The sequence below is a fragment of the Candoia aspera genome, chromosome 3 (assembly GCF_035149785.1).
Source record: "Candoia aspera isolate rCanAsp1 chromosome 3, rCanAsp1.hap2, whole genome shotgun sequence".
NCBI classification, from domain to species: Eukaryota; Metazoa; Chordata; class Lepidosauria; order Squamata; family Boidae; genus Candoia; species Candoia aspera.
The window spans coordinates 185,616,335-185,637,115 of record NC_086155.1 but is presented as its reverse complement, the minus strand read 5'-3'; the positions used below and the strand labels follow the sequence as shown (position 1 = coordinate 185,637,115).

The following is a 20,781-nucleotide window of genomic DNA, read 5'->3' as shown; positions in this document are numbered from 1 at the left end:
AAAACAATTACAATTAAAACAATTACAATAAAAAAATTAATATACATGGCTGCCAAGTAAACAATGTAAGATGTTAATACAACCAAGAAACGGGACCATTACCACACTTGGGTAACAGTGAAAGGGTTACCATCACGAAGTAATCAGGACACAACTGCCCAGGAATGGTCAGTTGGGTGATTTATTATTAGTAGTAGAGCTTGTGACTTGCAAGAAAAAGTCTCGAGTTTAACCTACAACATTTCCAAGTACAAGCTGGGGATTAGTAGGTATGACCCCCCCATCAGTGAACTCATGGCTGACATTTATGTTTCCACACACGGTCACGTAGAAAATCACATCCAGGGTTTTTCTCCTAATGAAAGTTTAGAATTGTTTATTAGAGTATGTTCTGCATCCAGGCACATTTGTGTATTTTTCTTGCACCCATGATATTCCACAGTCACGTACCATGACATTTGCAAGCCCACCAAAGGGAGCAAGTCATCATAGAATGGAGGATTTGACCACCCCAGTGTAAAAGAAGGAAGTAGCTAAATCAAGCTCAGGACACTTTATTTCCCCCCAAATATTTTCAAGATTTAACTTCTGATCACAATATGCCAATTTGCAGTAGAGCAGCCTAGAAATAATACTAAACAATAAATAATCTAGTAGAGAGTCTTGCAATAGTTAAAGAAGCCTCTTTTACCTGCTGCTTTCACAAGTGGCAGATTCAGTTGTTCCCACCTCCTGCCCAACTTCTCCTCCTCTTTGCCTGGCCCTGCACAAGAAGGTCCAAATGCTGAGAATGTCAACTATAGCATTATGAAGTTCAGTTCAAATCGCATTACATCACTTAAAAGTGCTGTTTCCTGAGAGGCACACGGGTGAAGGGCTGTGATGCTCAGTGCAGGAGAGACACCAGGGGAGAGAATGAGGGGATCAATACTTTCCCACAGGGAAATCAGACAAACTCATCCCTCCACCTCAAAGATCCCCTATTTCCCCAGTGGAGAGAAATTTACTCTCAAAATTAGATTCTTCACCACTTGGGTTCTTTATTTTTACTTCTATTTATATTATTTTTACTGTATTTTATTCTTTGTATTTATTGTGATGGTTTTAATCGATTGTTGTAAACCGCCCAGAGTCCTCCGACGGGAGGAGATGGGCGGGGATAAATTAGATAAATAAAATAAAAATAGATTTTTAAAAATGTTCATTTGATTCCTTCAGTACTAGCACTTCTGCAGTGGAAGTGAAGAAGAATAAACCTTTTAATTTGTGTGTGTGTGTGTGTGTGTGTGTGTGTAAGCACAGATTTTTAAAAATTGGGTGCTTATTTCAGAAAAATTGTAAAGTCATATTTTTGCTTTAAAAGTCATACTTTTTGCTTTAACTGGTCATATTTAAGTGGTTTTAAGGTCATAAATGCTAGCATATTTCTAACATTTTTAGGTCATAGAAATCCTCACCCTAGTTATCACCTTTAAAGCCCTACATGGCATGCATCCAGGTTGCCTGAGGGACCGTCTCACCCCCATTATATTGACACATCCCACCTGGTCAGGCAGGGAAGGCATGCTGCAGACCCATCTATAAAAGAATGTCGATTGGCATGGCCCAGGAAGAGAGCCTTCTCTGCCATTGCCCCTGCCCTATGGAATACTCTTCCCCCAGAGGTGAGGTGGGTCCCCGCTCTCGCGTCCTTCTGGAAAGGGGTGAAAACCTGGCTCGGCCAACTCGTGTGGAGTGTGAGAAGGAATAAGCAACCCTGGGGGTGGTTAGCACCCTGAAGATGCTCCTGTAAATTAAGAACTTTTTAACATTTATACCTTGGTCTATATTACTTATTTAAGAATATTGTTTTATTGTATTTTAATTGTCAATGAAGATTCTCAGTCATCCAGGTGGAATTGTCTGTAGGTTGAGTCATGGCAACTGGATTTCTTTCTTTTTGGTTGAAATGTTTCACTGCTTGTCCAAGCAGCTTCTTCAGTATTTTAAGTGTTTTTTTTTTATTTTAAACCACCCAAAGAGTCACTCTTTGAGTGAGATGGGCAGTGACTAAATTTGAAATATAAATAAATAAATAAATATAAACTGAACACTTAGCAAATGTTTAAGTAAGGAGTCAAACAAAGATATGTGATATCCCCTTCATTGTTTAACATAGTTATGCATAATTGTATAAGGAATGCTTGTAGTAACATTAGATATGTGTGAGTTGGAGATGTGGATGTATGTATATTTTTGTATGCAGACAATGCCATGTTTCTGGCTAAGAACTGGAATCATTTGCAGCAAATGTTACCTGGATTATACAAAGCAACATGAAGCATGAATCTGAAAATTAATATATCAAAGATACATTGTTGTTTGATTTAACAGGAAAAATGGAATGAATGACTGCAAGTTACACATAAATTGTAAAGAAGTAGAGCAAGTAGATGAACGTGTGTACCTTGATAGAATTTTACTAAAGATGGGGAAATGAATGGAGAAATTTAAAGATTTGAAAATGCTGGTTCAAAGGTAGGGGGATATTATGAAGTCTATTGCAAGGAACAAATGCTTGTCAACAGAAGCAAAAATGGCTTTGTATGAGTGGGCTTCAGCCACTTTGTTGTGTGGAAGTGAGAGTTGAATATGTCTGAAGAAACATAAAAGTAAGTTGAATGCAAGAGGAATACATACTTGGAGAATGTGTGTGATAAAATAGAAAGAGACTGGATCAAGAATGAAGGGGTGTTGAATGAATGTGGATTGGATATGAAATTAAGTGACCAATATGAGAAAAGTCAACTGAGGTGGTTTGGTCATATGGAGAGGATGGATGAAGATCAAATTGCAAAACAAATACAGTATATGAAGGAAGAGTAAATGGAATGAGAGGAACGAAAAGGCTAAGAAAGTTGTGGTTGGATGGTGTTACTGAGATCTTGAAAAAGAGAGAGGAGATGTTTAGAGAACAAAAGGCAATGAATGAATGACTGCAAGTTACACATAAATTCAGTATATCAATGTGATAGAAGCAAAGATACGGACACACATATTTCAAATCAAGGAACATAATATGACTATGCAAAGTCCCCGTGTTGTTGTTCTTTAACTTGTTGATCCTATTTTATGCTACATTGTCAAGTTGGCATGCACCTGCTTTCTGCACCTATAAACCAATTGCCCATGATGAGCCATAGCTGTAGAGATGGTCAGCAGAGGGATTCTGCACTTAGATGTCCTTTCCTTGTCTAAAAGCCTTAATTTTGCATGTGTTTGGATAAGATGCCTCCTACTGGTAAGACTGATACTGTGAAAACTTTCATCACTTCTTTCCCTTCTCAACTCAATTCTCCTGAGAACAGACTGTAAGCTCTTAGCTATCAATAGACTTAAGTAACTCAGGTTTTCATATCACTGAGCTATTTCGTAAGTACAGCTTATCTTCCATTTCTTCCATGCATCATTTCATCATTTCATCTTATCATTCATATTGTGTGATTTGTTGCTGTTGATATTTGTATACTACACAGAGTTTAATGGTGATTTTCAGGTTTTTAAATTATATAGTATCTCTAATCTGTTACTAGAATATTGGAAAATCATAATTTTAACACATTTGTAAATCCTTTGTTTATTCACCTGATTCTATTCCTTCATCTGTTGTTGTTTTTCTCTTTTCCTTCTGTGTGTATGTGTGTGTGTGTGTGTATTTTTTTCCCCCAGAATGCTCAATAAAATATATATTAAGAAAATGGCAACCAAGACCGTATTATTTTCAAACTGCTTGGACAGATAATCTGAATGAGGAATGAGGCCACAGAAGAGCAGTGCTTGCAGAATGTATGGTTCTCTCTGGTCATTCCATTTATTAAGCTACAACGTAGCTAAATTTTCCACTATGGTATATTTGATAGGCAGGTCTTGCTTATACTGACTCCATCTAACAAGAACATCTGTATGAGTCTCAAATTTGCAAGTCCCTATTTGTTTCATTCATACATGAGATTTTGAATCTTAACGGTACATTTAAAAACACAATGCATACAAATCTGAGTTTGTATACAGTAGGAGTGCGAAACATTTTTTCTCATTTTTTTTCCTCACATGTCCTCAGGGTTACTTGGTGGGGCCTGTGTATTGGCAGTGAATGGAGGTAATGTTAGGAGTGGGTAGAGCAAAACCAAGAAGTGGGTGTGATGCTTTGTCTGTCTTTTTCTGGTCATCCTCTTCACTCAGTAGGCTGCCAGGGAAAGGTCAGATAATTCCTCCTAGGCACCACAACTGACTGCTTCTAGGGGACTTCTGGTACCGACTGGACACTGCATGTTGTCCAACCCTGTTTCAGAGGCTTTGCAACCAACAGTAGTATCAAAAGAAGTTTTTGTCCATAGTTCTGTTGCTTCAGCTGTGCACCTGTTATGACCCTACTGGACCTGGTGATGGTACTTCATGGATTGATTATTGTAATGTGCTTTACATGGGGCTGTCTAAAACTGCAACTGGTACAAAATGCTACAGCCACACGGCTGGTGGGACAATCCTGCACACTGTAAAGTTGCTGTATTGCTTACCAGTATTCCTCCAAGCTTAAAGCAAAGTACAGGCTGTTACCTTTAAAGCCTTATGTAGTGCTTTCTTGTGCTTTCTGGTTCACAAGTTCACAAGTTAGAATCCATTAGGGGCAGACTACAGATGTTTGTTTGTTTTTATCCCACCTTTATTATTTTTATAAATAACTCAAGACAGCAAACATACCTAATACTCCCTCCTCCTCCTGTTTTCCCCACGACCACCACCCTGTGAGGTGAGTTGGGCTGAGAGAGAGTGACTGGCCCAAGGTCACCCAGCTGGCTTTCAGGCCTAAGGCGGGACTAGAACTCCCAGTCTTCTGGTTTCTAGCCCAGCGCCTTAACCACTAGACCAAATATTGTTTATTTTATATCTCAAATTTGTACTACTGCCCATCTCCCCCCAAGGAGGGACTCTGAGCAGTACTTACTTATTGTTAAATAAGTAAGTAAGTAAATAAATAAATAAATAAATGTGGTTGGAGCACCTTGCTCAATGCAGGCCAGAAACTGGATTAAAGGGGAGCAGGTGTTACTTTGCTAGTGCCAAGGTCTACTGCATTTTTAAAAGCCACTTGAAAAGTTGCCAGAGACATATTTGATTCAAGCATTCCTTAAGCTCCTAGAGCTAAACCAACAAGTGCCCCCTTTTCCACATCTGATATATTTTGAGACAAAATGGTTTTTTCAGGGTTTTCCTGAGCCTTCAGGCTCCTCCTGATCCTTTTTCAAATTACCGCAATGACAGTAAACCAGGGAGAATTATGATTAGGTTAAATTCTCTGCAGCTGCAGAGGATGAATGTAAATTTTTCACTTGAAGAACCATAACTTCTGGACTGAATTTTCCTACATGACACTATGACCTAAAGAGAGGAGAGGAGAAGCCTTGGAGCAACATCAGATGCTATTGAGTTTCTTCCACAGGATCAGCCCCTGAGAAATCTGCAACTGCCCTGCCCAATTCATCTGCCATCAGAGGACAGAAATTTTATAGGAGCCTTGAGATAGGGAGGAAACAAAATGGAACAGCACACAAAAGAATCTAAAGCAAGCTTTCATTTTATTATTTTGGGTACCAAAAGGATTGTAAAACTGCCTTATAGCCAAAGGACTGCAGACTTCACTTTTTAAAAAAAGCTGACTAATATCTCTTGGCAACAACTCATTAATTTTCTGTCATTCTTCAAAGAGACAGTGATTCTTCACTGAATGTGTGAATACTTCCTTGAATTACTAGTCAAACACAACACAGAGTGTTTCTTTTCTGTCACTTTTGCAAACAAAATCTATATAATAATGGGCATATACCAAGGAAAGCCATTTAGACCTTGAAGATGACATGCATAGAGGGGCATCACACATACCAAGGGACACAGATATGAAATAGGAAGACAAAGAGTCTGGTACCACCTTCAAGACTAACCAAATTTATTAGGGCATAAGCTTTGTGAGCAGAAGGACCTCATGAAGCAAGCTGCTACTCACAAAAGCTTATGTCCTAATAAAGTTGTTTAATCTTCAAGGTGCTGGCAGACTCCATGTCTGCTCTGTTGCACAGACTGACACAGCTTTTCTCCCCTTCTCCATTATGAAATAGGTAGTAGTACTTTTGCTGTTATGAAGGAAAACAGATACTACGTACTTGACAGGAAAAAAATCATGAGAGTTTGTATAAACATTTCTTATATTCTTTATTCGGTTTCCACATGTAAACAGAAATGAGATCTATAAATCCATTCATAAAATATAATTGTGGCAGGAGCACTTGAATTGTCATGGAGCAAGTAGAACCAGATGGGGGATATCTATGTTGGGATAAAAATGAACCTCAATTTTATGCATGCAGATTATGAAAGATTTGGCACAGCACAAGGTGTTGTGTTAGTCCATCTGCTGAATAACTGGGGAATGGCCAGAACTCTGGGTGCATGTCACTGTTTGAGCCAAACACATGATTAACTAATCTATTATTTAGAGCATGCTAAATTTTTTGGCCGGTAAGTGGCAGTGTTGCCTGCAACTCAAGTTTGTTTGCAAATACTGTAATGTTCTCCCATAAATAAAAGCGGGTATATGAAATTTGCAAACACCTTGGTACCTCGGGAAAAAAGGTGAGAGAACCAAAGAGAAAAATAAAATCGCATCTATTAAAATTATGACTGCAAAGGCAGAGAAATAATTGCCTTTAAAACCAGTCATTTATTAGTTGTACTGGATCCTGTAGTACAGCTCCTGCATAAACGTGCCATAGCAGATAGATCTTGAATGAAAATTATACTGTCAAGTATTAACTTAAGCATTTTTTTGAACCCCACTGAGCTCAATGAAGCTTAAGAAGACTTGGTTACGCTGCACTTCTCTCCCCCAAATGAAGGGGAATAAAATGAAAGAAAGTGCAAATATGAAATCTGCTAAAGAATTTAGCCTTCTGTTAAAATTAACCACCGCTGAAACGCAAGCCGGTAAATTATCGAAGTCTCAAAGCCAAAAAGTTGGAAACAACCACATATAAAAGCAATTAAAATAAAAAGATATTACTAGTATTTTATAACTGCCTTTCATGAACAGCTAAATGACTTTCCTTTTCGTGACTGCTAGAAAACATTCGCACCGCTGTTTCCGCGGCCTGTTTAATGTGACGTCAGTCCGCTAGAGTTGCAACGCAAGGCGACTACATCAGTCGTGCCGGGAAAAAGTGTCTTCGTGTTCTGTAGTCGTGGCCGAGTGGTTAAGGCGATGGACTAGAAATCCATTGGGGTCTCCCCGCGCAGGTTCGAATCCTGCCGACTACGGAAGGAAAATGCTCTTTCAGAACATTTATTTTGACACGAAATTGCCGTTCAGACCGATTTTCGGGAAACAATGAAAATCGCCCACGGTTCCCCCTTGTGCTTCACTTTATTAACCAGGTTCTGGGAGAGGCCAGGCCGAGGGGGCGTGGCCAGCATGCGCGCGGCTTTCCTCCCTGCCTACCATCCGTTACCGTGGCAACGGGAGAGCGAGCGCGCGAGCCGCGGAGACGGGCTAAGATGGCGGACGACTTGGATGCGTTGCTGGACGAGGTAGAGAACAAGTTTTGTCGTCTCTCGAGGCGGGACTGCTCGGAGCGGCTCCGAGCCAGCCAGGGGCGGAAAAGGGACCGCCTCCTTGAGAAAGAAGAAGAGGCGGAGGCTGAGGCGGCCGCGGCGGGGGAGAGGGCCAGGTGAGCAGTGCGCATGCTCTTGCCTTCCTCCTCTCTCCCCACCTCCTCGGCCGCTGAGGCTGAGAGGAAAGGCAGGTTGCAGGAGACTGGAACGACACTTCCGGTGCCGCAGCGATGCTGTCCCCAACCTGGCGCCCTCCAGGTGGGTTCGCCTAACATTTTCAGTCAGCTCAGGGAGGGCCCAGGCAACGGAAAGAGGGCTTCCCTTTTTAAGCCTTTTGTTCTAAACTTTGTAAGCTGCAGTCATAAGCACACGTAGGGGTGAGTCTCTGAACCCTTGGAGAGTTCCTTCCGAGTAATGGTTGCTTTAAAAGACTCACTAGTTCTTTAGTTTTGGAAAAGGCCATCAACAGCTGTTCTATTTACTGATGCTCTGGACTAGCATATGACAGTGCTCAATCGGGAACCAAAAGTGGGGACATACATAATTCTATGGTTTCCCCCTTATCTTTTTGGATTTTCTCCCAAACCGCCATACTTCTTTCTGTGCAATTATTGCTACCCTTTTTAGTTCTGCTCCATGCTAATAATATTCAGAAACAGCATCTTTCTCCCTTTCCTGCCTGCTTCAGGCAATTTCCCACCCCACCTCCAATCTACTATTGCCCCTATTAAATAAGATCCAGGGATCATGCACCCATCATGACAGCTGATCCAGGACAGCCCTCATATATGCATTAGTACTCACACAGCAAAAACTCTGCATTTCTGGACACTGCCTTTGGTCATGATGCATGCCATATATACAGTATTACTTATATTTGTTCATAAAGAGGTGTGGGTTTTCTTGGTAGGGTTTTTTTTTAAATGTGAAGCCTTTCATAGGGGAATAATTGACTTAATATTTCCTGCAGACATATTCTACATCAGTTATCCTTGGTCCTACCAGTAACTGGCAGCTGCTATTCATCACCTGATTTTATTTTTTGATGAACTTTTGTCACATCTCCTTTCATGTTTAGCACATCCCAATATACATATTCCAATGCTTAACAAACATCACTTATCACAACTGCCAGCTCTTTTCTAAGGTTCGTCTTGGATCACAACGTTGGCAGAAGCAATCTTTATGTGTTGATTACTGCCAGACTGAAAAAGTGGGATAGCACTGCTAACCTCAGTGCACCCATGTAACACCACTACTGCACAGGCTGAACTGGTTACCAGAAGGCTTCCAGGTGCGATTCAAAGTGGTGGTGATCACCTATTACGCCCAATTTGGCATGGGGCCAGAATATCTGGGACCATCTATCCCCATTTTTCTCTGCCTGCTCAAGATCAGGCAGAGAAAACAAAATCAGACGGAGTTGGCATGCTTCAGATCCCATCTATCAGACAGCATCATCTTATGGGATCCAGGAAGCATACCTTCCCAGTCACTGAACGTGCCCTGTGGAACAGCCAAGATTCAGATGATGCCAATCCTGCTGGCTTCTAGAAGAACCTCATTCTTCTCACTGGCATTGGGCCAGATGCTCTGTGAATTGTTAGTATGTAACATGTTATCCCTAGCACTATATGCGTCTTTGCTGGGTTTTATGTATTCTGACATTTTTAACCCTTGTTAGCTGATTAGAATTGCTTGGTGAGTGAACAGCCATATAAATTTAATACATAAATATACAGAAAAATATATTATGACAGCCTTGTAATATAATTTAGCTTTATTGTTACTATAAAGAAGTTCAGCAAGACAAATAGACTAATATTAAAAGAAAAGACTTCAACAACCTTATCTTACAGGCCAGTTCTTATCTGTTTTGTATATGGAAGTCATGAAGCTGAAAGAAATGTACTTCTGAAGTCCTCAGAGTTGTTATCCTCACGTAGTGTGGAAAAGGGTCATGCATAATGACTTAGATTCCAAATAATATTAGAAACTGATACAAGGAGGAAAGTATTCCTGTAGTCTTCTTATTTCTGTAAAATAAATCACATACATTTATAAGCTCAACCTGCCTGCCCACTGCAAGCTTTTTTTATAGTAATTTTATTAAAGATTATAATTACAACAGTAAAAACTAATACAAACTAAAAAAATGATAAAAGAATAAAAAGAAAGAGTAGAAGGTACAGAAAAGAAAGAAAAAAGGAAAGAAATAGAAATAGAAAAGTAAGAATATAGTAAAGAAAAAGAAAAGAAATAAAGAAGTGACTTCCCACCTTCCTCACAAGTATAAACAATTTTAGTAATTTATTACCTCCTCTTAAAATAAAACAAATGATCTCTTCTTCCCATATCCCATCTCTTGTTTTTTGTTGTTTATTCGTTTAGTCGCTTCCAACTCTTCGTGACTTCATGGACCAGCCCACGCCAGAGCTTCCTGTCGGTCGTCAACACCCCCAGCTCCCCCAGGGACGAGTCCATCACCTCTAGAATATCATCCATCCATCTTGCCCTTGGTCGGCCCCTCTTCCTTTTGCCCTCCACTCTCCCTAGCATCAGCATCTTCTCCAGGGTGTCCTGTCTTCTCATTGTGTGGCCAAAGTATTTCAGTTTTGCCTTTAATATCATTCCCTCAAGTGAGCAGTCTGGCTTTATTTCCTGGAAGATGAACTGGTTGGATCTTCTTGCAGTCCAAGGCACTCTGAGAATTTTCCTCCAACACCACAGTTCAAAAGCATCGATCTTCCTTCGCTCAGCCTTCCTTATGGTCCAGCTCTCGCAGCCATATGTTACTACAGGGAACACCATTGCTTTAACTATGCGGGCCTTTGTTGTCAGTGTGATGTCTCTGCTCTTAACTATTTTATCGAGATTTGTCATTGCTCTTCTTCCAAGGATTAAGCGTCTTCTGATTTCCTGACTGCAGTCAGCATCTGCAGGAATCTTTGCACCTAGGAATACAAAGTCTTTCACTGCTTCTACATTTTCTCCCTCTATTTGCCAGTTATCAATCAAGCTGGTTGCCATAATCTTGGTTTTTTTGAGGTTTAGCTGCAAGCTAGCTTTTGCACTTTCTTCTTTCACCTTCATCATAAGGCTCCTCAGTTCCTCTTCACTTTCAGCCATCAATCTCTTATCTATAAACAAATCCATAAAGCATCATCATTTCAGTCCTGGTGTCAGTAAAAGTCCATTAAGGGTTACCAGAAATAACAAGACATCTATTTTAACCTTGATCAAATAAACCAACTTTATATTCCTTTCTTTTACTTCTAACAATCTTAATCTTTAGTCCATTCAAATAATGCATAGAACTTGATTTTTTTCTTTCTTTTTCTTTTTCTTTTTTTTTTTGTGTCCCTTATCATGAGATTCTTCAAAATTTTAACAAGACTCTTTTGTAAATCCAATATGGGAAAATTATCCAGGTCACTCTCTTGGTTTATTGTTTGTATACCCCTTTTAATTATTAAAACATCAGCCAGTTTCTTTTGTATGTTACATCTTTTTCTATATCATTCTTGTAGCCTGTCATTGTAAATCCACTTTCAACTCATTCCCAGTCCTGTCAGGTAAAACTTGTTCCTTTTCCATAATCTTTTAGACACAGTCTCTCCATAGAGGCAGATGTCTCTGTTGACACTATTAATTTCTGAGTTCATTTTTCAAAAATATCCTTCAATATGTCCAATGTTAGAATATTTTGTTTATTCTGTAATTGTAAGTTGAGTTTATGTGTTCTTCTCCTTTAATTGTAATCTTTAGTTCTTTCTAGTGTCCATATTTAAAATTTCATCTTATTATGTGATAAAAAATAATTCAAAACAAAAGCATTTTCCCATGGGAAGGATTCTATATAATTAATTCCAAAATCTTATTTCAAATTTATCTGGACCCTTAGTCTGTTTGTAATTTTCAAAACTCAAAGTTTTAATCACCCTTTTGCTGTTTATTTAAAAAAAATTAAGTCCTTAAACTTGTATTTAAAACTTGTTTCATTGAGGATTGAAGGAAGCTCACCCGGTGTTGTAAACCTTGTTGATCCAAAGGTTCCTAAGAGCTGAAAAGCAGTTAACAAGCAATTTCCAAAAATGATTAGAAAAGGAAGTATGTGAACTTAGTGTCCTTTCAAAGGCACCAACCACAGTTTGAACAAGATGGTAATTCACTCATCCCCCAGAGGTCTAAACCCACCAGAGGGTGCTGTCTTTTGTGGATTTGTGGGTTGTTATTGTTTTTTTTGACAGAACAATATGACTACATTTTTTACCAAGTGATTCTTCTCTTCTGTTTCTTAGATTTACCAAAATATTGACAAAAGGAGCCAATGAAGAAGAGGACATAGATGAAATAATTAAAGATATAGATGAAAATACTTACGCCAGAAATTTCACAGTAAGTAAATCTCTGAGAAAAGAAAGACACACAGGTCAATCAGAAGGGGGGGGCTGTTACTATTGTGTTTTTTCCCTAAGCCATCACCTTATAATTATACAGCTGGTTAACTTGACCTTTGTTCTCTTTCTTTTTGTTAGAAACAGACTCCTGGATCATTAAGCTCGGCATCTGAAAATAACAATACCGCCACTCAAACCCATGGTAAGAAGTAAGTAAGATAGATTTACATCTAAATAAATGTTTAATAAATGGCTAACTTCAATTTCATTGCATTGGCAGTCAGTCAACAAAGGGCTCTTGGGTTGTCCAGAATTTTTGCACCTATTTTGCAACAATTGTGTGCATAAGCACTCAAAACTGAAGGTTGAGATAAGCAAAACAACACAGTGTGGAAGGAACTGAAAGCAGGGAAAAGATGTGGTTATTTCAGCTATACATACTTAGGCTAAGTTACAGTCACTCCATCTTCCCATAAGCATGCTGGCTAAGAATCTAGAGAATAGGGTGACTGATTGGATGGATGGATGGACTGATAACATAATTTTGTACATGGAAATAAATTCTATTATGATTAGTGGAATTTCCACTATAAAATACTGTATACCTGTCTTTACAAAAGTAAGTTCGATTTTGTTCAGTGGAACTCATTCCCAGGTAAGTATGCAGCCTTAGTTACAGCAGACTAGAGAACATAGATCCCAACCCTTCAGGGCCATTTGGAATTTTGAAACTGTGTTATCAGCACTTTCACAGAATAGTTGCCATTGTGGCTACATCCAGCCTTACAATGCCCATGTAAGGGAAAGGATTAGAATGTAGCCACTCACCATTTTATTTTCTAAGTGTGCTTCTAGGTTTTATGTGGGGCCTAGAGGCATTGTGAAAATACAAGCTGAGGATAGGATTTAGGTTTATAGCACCCTAGCTTCCTATTCATATTTTTAAAATTAAGGGCATCATAAACATTTAATTAAGGAAAACAGGGGATTCAGTGAACATAAAGTGAGCATAAAGCCCCATCTCTCCTGACCTTCTGTAAGATACTGAAGACCTGGGTCTGCCATGTTGCTTGGGGCAGGAAGGGGGGTAGTCATTCTTGGGGATGGCTGGCGCCCTAAAATGGCCCTCATATACTCATGAACTGAATTAGAACTTTTATTGCCATCTGGATTTTATTTTATATTTTTATCTTGTATTTATATTTTATGTATTATTTATGGTTTTATTGTATTTCAAATCTTTTACCTTTGTTGTAAACCGCCCAGAGTCCTTCCTCTGAAGGGAGATGGGCAGTGGCAAAATTTGACGAATAAATAAAATAAAATAAAATAAAGTGCTGGCAGATATGCTTTTTTCCTTCAGATGCCAACTGGGGAGCCAGATGACAAATAGATCAAGAACTACTGGTAGATTTTTGGATGATCTCAAATGGATCTGTAAATTTGTTTTTTTTTTAAAAACTGATTCCTAATTGTTGAAATCATGGCAACAACAAAATGTCTCAACTTCCCCCGAAATTATACAATTAAATGTATACAATGAAAAAGGGGAGAAACAAAGGATTTTGTCTGGAAGGGTACTATGAATTTAGTTCAGTTCTAATATTCAAAATGTATTACTGGGCCTTAATTCTAAATAATAAATAATTATACCTCATTCTGATAAATCTCAGAGTTCTAGAACATTCCCATATTCCCATAAGTTAATATTCTGACCACCCCAAAGGTTGGTCAAGGTCTACAGAAAATATGAGTTTTGTAGCATGAAGGCAATAAGAGAGGCTCTGCAACTTAGGTTTTCAGGGCAACGGTTCCAAACATATGAGCCAGCAAAGGTCACAATTAGCACTTTAGCAGCCGACCTAATCTGGATCCAGCTCTCTGTCTCTGACAGTTTTCTAAGTACTAGCATCAATTATTATTTCAACTGAGTTTGATATTTTATGACTAGTAGTTTAAGTTCATAATTTAATCTTCTATAGTGTTATTTGTTGATTAACAGGCACTTTTTTGCTTTTGGTTAATACATATAAACTTGTTCTGATTTGCCATGCTTTATCATTCTTCCAGGAGCATAGGTTTGTTGAAAAGCTTCCCCTGTTAACTATGATAATAAAGCCTAAGAAATCAGATGTTTATAAGGAGACTGTGGTTTTTAAAAGACTCCCAATTTTAATTCTTGTAGATGTTGCCCGGTATACCTTGGTGGAAGTACAGCACCATATGGTATTGGAACAAATATTTCACAAAGGTATGATTTCTTTTTAATCAATCGTGTTAATTATATCTCACAATATGAAGGAATGTAGGATGCTGCCTTCTACTGAGTTTGAACATTAACTGTCTAATATAATCTAGAGCAGGGGTGGACAGGCTTTGAGAGGTCAGGGTTGCAACACTGGAAAACCCCAGAACTAGTCCCAAATGCTGCCTTAGCAGGGCTTGTTTAGGATTTCATGGCATCCATGATAATTACAGGTCTGTCTCAAACAGTCACCATTCCCATGCATACAGTGGGGGACACCCTTAACTTAGGTTTTGCCTCAGCTTGAAGAGATGTGGCCTGGGTATTAGGGAACTTATAGTTACTCCAGTGTCATGGCTAGACCACCTTGTGGTGAAGTTTAGATCCAAAGGCTCTTACTAACTACCACACAGTCACAAATAGCCAGAGAATGGTGTCTGCAGTGTAGGTATCCCTGACAGAGACCAATTATTTTCATGCTTGGCTGTCTCAATTCAGGACCTGGTTTTGGGATAGAATCGTGTATGATTATCCTGATAGATTACTTCCTGTGGGAAAGGAATAGATCTTGCTTGACCTCCCAGTAGCTTTTGATGCTTATTGGCCATAATATTCTCCTGGACCATCTCCGTAAGTTGGGAATAAGGGGCACTATGTTACAGTGGTTCTGCTTCTTCTTTGAAGGGTGGTCTCAGAAAGTAGTGTTGAGTGATAGTCCCTCTCTGGAGGCAGTCATCAGGGGTTTTCAAGCTGAATGTCACCAATATGTAGATGACACTCATCTCTATTTATCCATAAAAATCTGAATCAGGAGAGGCTGTGCCCATCCTGAACCAATACCTGGCTACAGATAGTGGTAAATGTAGATTGTTGTAATGTGCCATATGTGGGAATACCGTTTCCTTGGTCTGGTAGCTGCAGCTGGTGCAGAATAGAGCAGCCAAGTTGCCAAGAGAAGAATCTGGCTATACATTTTTTACGTCTTTGTTGAAACAATTGCGCTGGTTACCAGTTAGCTCCTAAATCAGATTGTTTATATTCATAGTTATATTTCATAATTAAAAGGCCCTAAACAACTTGGAACCAGGATACCTTCAGATTGCATGTAAAGTCCTGTTACATGTACAGAGAACAACTGAATGCCAAATGACAGCTGCTCTCAGGTCGTCTCCTCTTTGGTGATTTCAGCACCCTGGAATGCTCTTCCCCTTGAAATCCAGGAGATATCTAGTACTTTAGGCACCTGCTAAAAACGGACTTCTTCATCCAGACCTTCCCAGTGTGAATCTTGGAAGAATGTTGTTGTCCCCATCACCACCACTTCAATGAATGTGCTTTACTGAGTAGTTTTTGTATTGTTCTAATGTATTCCTTTTATACGAATTTTACTATAAACCACTTCATTATGTTTCACTGTAGGAAGCAATATATAAATATCTTGCAGGAGGAGGTTATACTTGTCCCCATAAGGCTAAGTTACATCCAGTCCTGACCTGCCCAGCGTCTTTACTAAATTGATTTATCGGTGAGAAAAGGACCCCCAGTTAATCGAACAACAGTTGTTGAACATTTTAACATTTCAAATAATTGCAATTTAATTGGGGGCAGGGGGGTCATATTCATTCTGTTTAAATAAACCAAGTGACATTTCTCCCTTTCTTTCAATAGAACTTGTGATCAGTTACGTTGTACTGCATGTGACTTCCGTGTTTTGCATTATAATGACTATCAGTGGGATAAATCATGTGATTACCTTTTTTTTAGGTATGTATTATGGACAATATTATCAAGAGTTCTAAGTGTATTCCCACTGGAAGTTTATTGGTGTTTTTTGATATGACAGATATTTCCCCTTCTCCCAAAGCTATTTGTGGGCAAGATAAATGAAAATTTTGATTGTGGTTCTCATTCATGTCAAGTTTGTTTCTGGCTGTTTGCAATCCTAAACACATCTACTAGAGACTAAATTCCATCAAGCCAAGAGAGAAAGAGAGAGATTTTTAAGTGTATGGGATTATGATTAAATAATAAATACATAGAAAAGCTGTTCCTATAATATAGTATCAAAATTATGCCTGTACAATGGCATGGGGTTACTTTTTAACTTTTTTTATAGGCAGCACCTATAAATAGCTGAACTTTCCCACTTTCAGAATATCTGGTATAAAATATTGATTCAGTGGTTTTCCATTGAAAGAACAAGGGAAGGATTTCGGTCTTCATCAGGGTGATGAAACTGTTGGCCACTGTTGTGAGTTGCAGTTCAGCAACAGCTAGAGGTCTCTTCTGCCTTGCAAAAAAGAGCAGGTTCCTTTGCCGCTTCTTTGCGTGCATAAACACACACTTATGCAACCGGTACTATTTCTGAACAGTGACAATCTTTCCAGAATCAACTTACTGTAGTATTCAGAAGTTGACAGAAACTGGAGATTCACATCCTTTGTGTGAATGAAAGTGCTTCTACTCAGTGGCTCTCTTATTCTAAGCAGTGAAGCAATGATACTTTAAAACCATTCCAGAACCTCAGTTGAAATAAAATGTTCTTAATTCTTAGGAATAACATGCCTGAATTCAGCAAGTTGAAAACAAAGATGCTAATGAAGAAGGGATCACGGGCCTATGCCTGCCAATGCACTTGGAGATCTATAGATGAATTAACAGATCTAACTATGGACCGACAGCTCCGTTGGGTTTGTAGCAAACATATTGGCTGATGTTGGCTTGCTTTCTGCAGCATCCACATCTGTATGAAAATCATCTGTTCATTGCTTGGCATCATGTAGGATGCCCTGAGGATCACTGTGTAGATCTTACTGCTGTTCCAGTATAAAGTGAGCATTTGCATCATGCACTAATTTGGCTATAACTGTCCAGAGGCTTAACATCTGATTGCTTATAGAACCAAGCTAGCAAAATTGTTTTAGTTAAATGTTATATTGATAAAGGTCTTTGGATTTGACAGCTCCTTCCATTAACACCAATAAAAGAATAATAAAACTGAAAAGGAAGAATGCTTCCCAAAAAGAAATGTGAAGTAAAATCTTATTCTTTGACTAGAGCGCTAGCTTAATATAGTTGGTAGTTATAATATCTGAAATAGAAAATATTCAGACACTTAATATATTTCAAAGGAGATTCTGACAATTTTGCTTTTATCTGGCTGTTGTTATAGTCAAATTAATGCAGCCTTACAGCAGTATTATCCTAAACCTTGTATGAGAAGCTGAATTATGCAATTAAAATAGCAGGCTAGTTCAGACTGACAAAGAAAAAGATACTGCAGCTCCAAAATTCTGAAAAGCATAATTGCTAGTTACGAACCATATTCATAATGCCGTTTTAGTGCATACACACACGGAAGTAAACCCTACTGGCACTTGCTTCCAAGTAAACCTGCATTGAATTGGGCTATATGTTGTTTATGCTCATTTCACTATCTGGTGATCTTGCAAAGTTTTTCTAATACAAATCAGCATCATTAGGAGCCAGAAAGCTTTCTGAAATAATATTTTGAATCAACTATGTTTCTTTGTGAAAGGCAGGAGTATGCATAAAATAGATGGAGGGTGACTTCACCTTACAATCACTGCACAGCATTTAAGTTAATCAGAAAATGGTCAAATGCCTTTTTTATTATCATTGTTAGCACATTTGAGTGTTTTCTTTAAAACTTAAAATCAAAATATTATATAAAGATTGTCCTGACTTATTGCATCTGTTTTCCTCTTCTTAAAAAATGGTCATATCATGATTGCTGAGTTGTATTGACCTAATATGTCCTAAATGTAATTCTTGTTTATATATAATTTTTCCAACCTGTAATATGTCACACTATCCAATAATATGTTCACTAATTTTTTGTAGCACTGAAAATTTAGAAATGAATTGTGGTTTAAAGATTTATAACAGGCCAGTAGTAAACAATATGACTGAAATAACAGCATGCTAAAACAATAGCTATAGTTCATTATTTTATCAGAAACACATTACATACAAATAGGTGCCATTGATTTCAGTTGTTTTTTATATTGTGGAATATGTTTAGAATTATAATACAAATAATTTTGGTATTATTATACAAATAGTAATACAAATAAAATAATCTGTTTAGAATCATAATACAGATAAATTCATAGCTAAGACTGTACAACATGGAAATCAGTCCTTGCTCAGATTTTTTCTGTAATGTTACAATCATTAAAACATTATATTCTTGGCATTTCTGAGTAAAATTATTATATTTCATATATCAGTTACTTAATGCAGTTCTGTTTATTGGCCCTGATGTTACAGCATTACTTAGATAATAAATGTGAAACTTGTGGAGCATTTTACAAGAAAGTACTATATAGCTGCACTATTGTTAAAAATAATAATAATAATAATAATAATAATAATAAATAGTAATACCAGGTGAGTTGGGGGAATATAAATACTAATATTCTTTGAATTTGTTAGTCACTCAGTTGGACCAATTTTGCTGCCAAAGGTGGGAGGAAAGGGAGGGAAAGACAGATTGGTTATCAGATGCAGGTTACACATGAGACAGCTTACAAGTACCTAATTCAATTAACAATTGAAAATCCATTGCCTGAAACCTTGATGTGAGTTCAACAGTTTCTTGCTCAATGGTCCCACTTTTCCAAAACAATCACTTTGATATCTGCTATCGCGTGTCCTGGGAGGCTGAAATGCTCTGATGTTATTTTGTCCTGTTTTTGAGTTGTGATGTCAAATTCGTGTCCATTTGTGCAAAGTTTGTCCCATTTATCCTATGTAGAACAGAGGGGTATTGCTGGCAGATGATGGCATATATCACATTTGAGGGAGAACAGGTATAGGGGCCTCTAATCTTGTGTGTGTACTTGTTAAGGCCTGTCATGGTTGGTGTAGATGTAGAGGCAAAGTAGACATCTGAGTTTGTGGCAGGGATTGGTTCCCATGTTAGCACTGTTGTTCTGTTGTTTCTTATGCTTATGAGAATCTGCATCAGATTGGGTGGTTGTCTGTACGCAAGTATGGGTCTGCCACTTGTTAATAATGTGTTTGAGTGGCTTGAACTGTGAGCTGTAGGTAACAACCAGTGGTGTTCTATTGTTCTGTTTCTGTGGTCTGGCTTTTAATAGTCCATCCTTGAGAATTGATCTGGCTGTCTTGATTTGTCTATTAATCTCCTTGGGTGGGTAGTTCAGTTTTCTGAATGCCTGGTTTAATTCCCTCACTTGAGCAGCTCTGTCAAGTGAGTCAGAGCAAATGTGGTCATAGCATAGTGCCTGACTACAGATGATTGATTTGGTGGTGTGTTCTGGATGGAAGCTGAAAGCATTTATGTATGCATGTAGGTTTCCTTTATAATGTATTTATGTGACCACTGTGTGGTTTTAGGGTAACATCAAGGAAGTGGACTTGTCCTGTAGATAGGTCTAGGCTAAGGTTGATGGCGGGGTGGTAGTTGTTGAAGTCGTGATAGAATTTGATGAGAGATTCATTTCCATGGGTCCAGATGATTAAAGTATAAACCAATAAACCTCAAGTAAAAGTTTATTAAACCTCAGTAAATGTAGGCAAAATAGAAGCATTAAAATAATAGAATTACCAAAGATACATGATTTATGTTGTGAGATTCCATGTTCTCCTCCTCTAACCCATTTCTCCAGTTTTAATCATGCTCATATCCTTGTTCTTCAATTGCTGTTGGAAATATAAAAGTCAGTACTGGTACAGATGCTGATTCCAACCCCATGCAACTAGTAGGAATTTGGGGGGTATTGTCTACATACCAGATCCATAGTTTTGGTTGTATGTGTGGGTGTGCTATAGCTTCTAGATGCTGCATTATAGTCCTGCTAAGAGTCCTGAGAGTGGTGGTCCCCTGGGTGTACCTCTGATTTGTTGGTATATTTGTCCATCAATCTGAAAGTAGGTAGTGAGGCCAAGGCTGATGAGGTCCATGATTCTGGGCAGCATATTTAAATTGAAAAGAATATTCCTGTAGAGGACAGTTTTACCCTGAATTTGGTCTACTTCATTTTCAATATAATTGGAGTTCCTCCCTCAAGCCATTCCACAAACTGTCAAGTTAATATGAATATAGCATTATGCATTCAGGATTTTTGTAATAGAAATATGTCAAACACGTTATCCAGCCTGACAGAATTGTGATGGGATATAATTGAGAAGGGAATACAGTGTATCCTGCCTTGAACCCCCAGAGAAATAATTAGATATAAAGCTAGGGAATAAGTAATTGCATTTTATAACCAAAATAATGTAACATAGGACAGAAAAGATCAGTGCAGTTTAGAGTTAATGAGAGATCATTTTCTACCTCAATACTCTTCACTTAATGTTTATTTCTTAAAAGATGTTTTGTTAAAATTAATTTGTTAAAATTAAATTATCTCTTCCATTCACTAGGCACTAGGAATCAGTGATGGCTTTCCACGGAGGAGAGCAGTGGGGCAATCATTGCCAAATCCCCCTTACCTCCCTGCA

General features: G+C 38.3%; 1 protein-coding gene and 1 non-coding gene across 4 annotated transcripts; both read left to right on the top strand.

The window, feature by feature from the left end:
- Positions 1-7,265: 7,265 nt before the first annotated feature.
- TRNAS-AGA (transfer RNA serine (anticodon AGA)) lies at positions 7,266-7,347 on the top strand. The gene has a single exon. It is a non-coding gene; the product is annotated as a tRNA-Ser (tRNA).
- CFAP418 (cilia and flagella associated protein 418) lies at positions 7,286-18,547 on the top strand. 3 transcript variants are annotated; one of them, XM_063299517.1, is made up of 6 exons: positions 7,286-7,617; positions 11,943-12,039; positions 12,180-12,243; positions 14,227-14,292; positions 15,955-16,050; positions 16,841-16,995. In XM_063299517.1, the coding sequence occupies exons 1-6, from the start codon at positions 7,418-7,420 to the stop codon at positions 16,867-16,869; spliced, it is 552 nt and encodes a 183-aa protein (XP_063155587.1). In that variant the 5' UTR covers positions 7,286-7,417; the 3' UTR covers positions 16,870-16,995. The 3 variants fall into 3 exon arrangements, with proteins under 3 accessions (XP_063155587.1, XP_063155585.1, XP_063155586.1); XM_063299515.1 differs by having other exon boundaries at positions 7,291-7,617; positions 12,180-12,250; positions 16,841-18,547; XM_063299516.1 differs by having other exon boundaries at positions 7,485-7,757; positions 12,180-12,250; positions 16,841-18,547.
- The last annotated feature ends 2,234 nt before the right edge of the window (positions 18,548-20,781 follow it).

Excerpts from the sequence above, each read along its gene's own strand:
- CFAP418 (XM_063299515.1), top strand. The coding sequence starts at position 7,418 with ATGAAAATCGCCCACGGTTCCCCCTTGTGCTTCACTTTATTAACCAGG. Across the intron at positions 14,293-15,954 it reads GGAACAAATATTTCACAAAG|AACTTGTGATCAGTTACGTT; the intron begins GTATGATTTCTT and ends TTCTTTCAATAG. Across the intron at positions 16,051-16,840 it reads TGTGATTACCTTTTTTTTAG|GAATAACATGCCTGAATTCA; the intron begins GTATGTATTATG and ends CTTAATTCTTAG.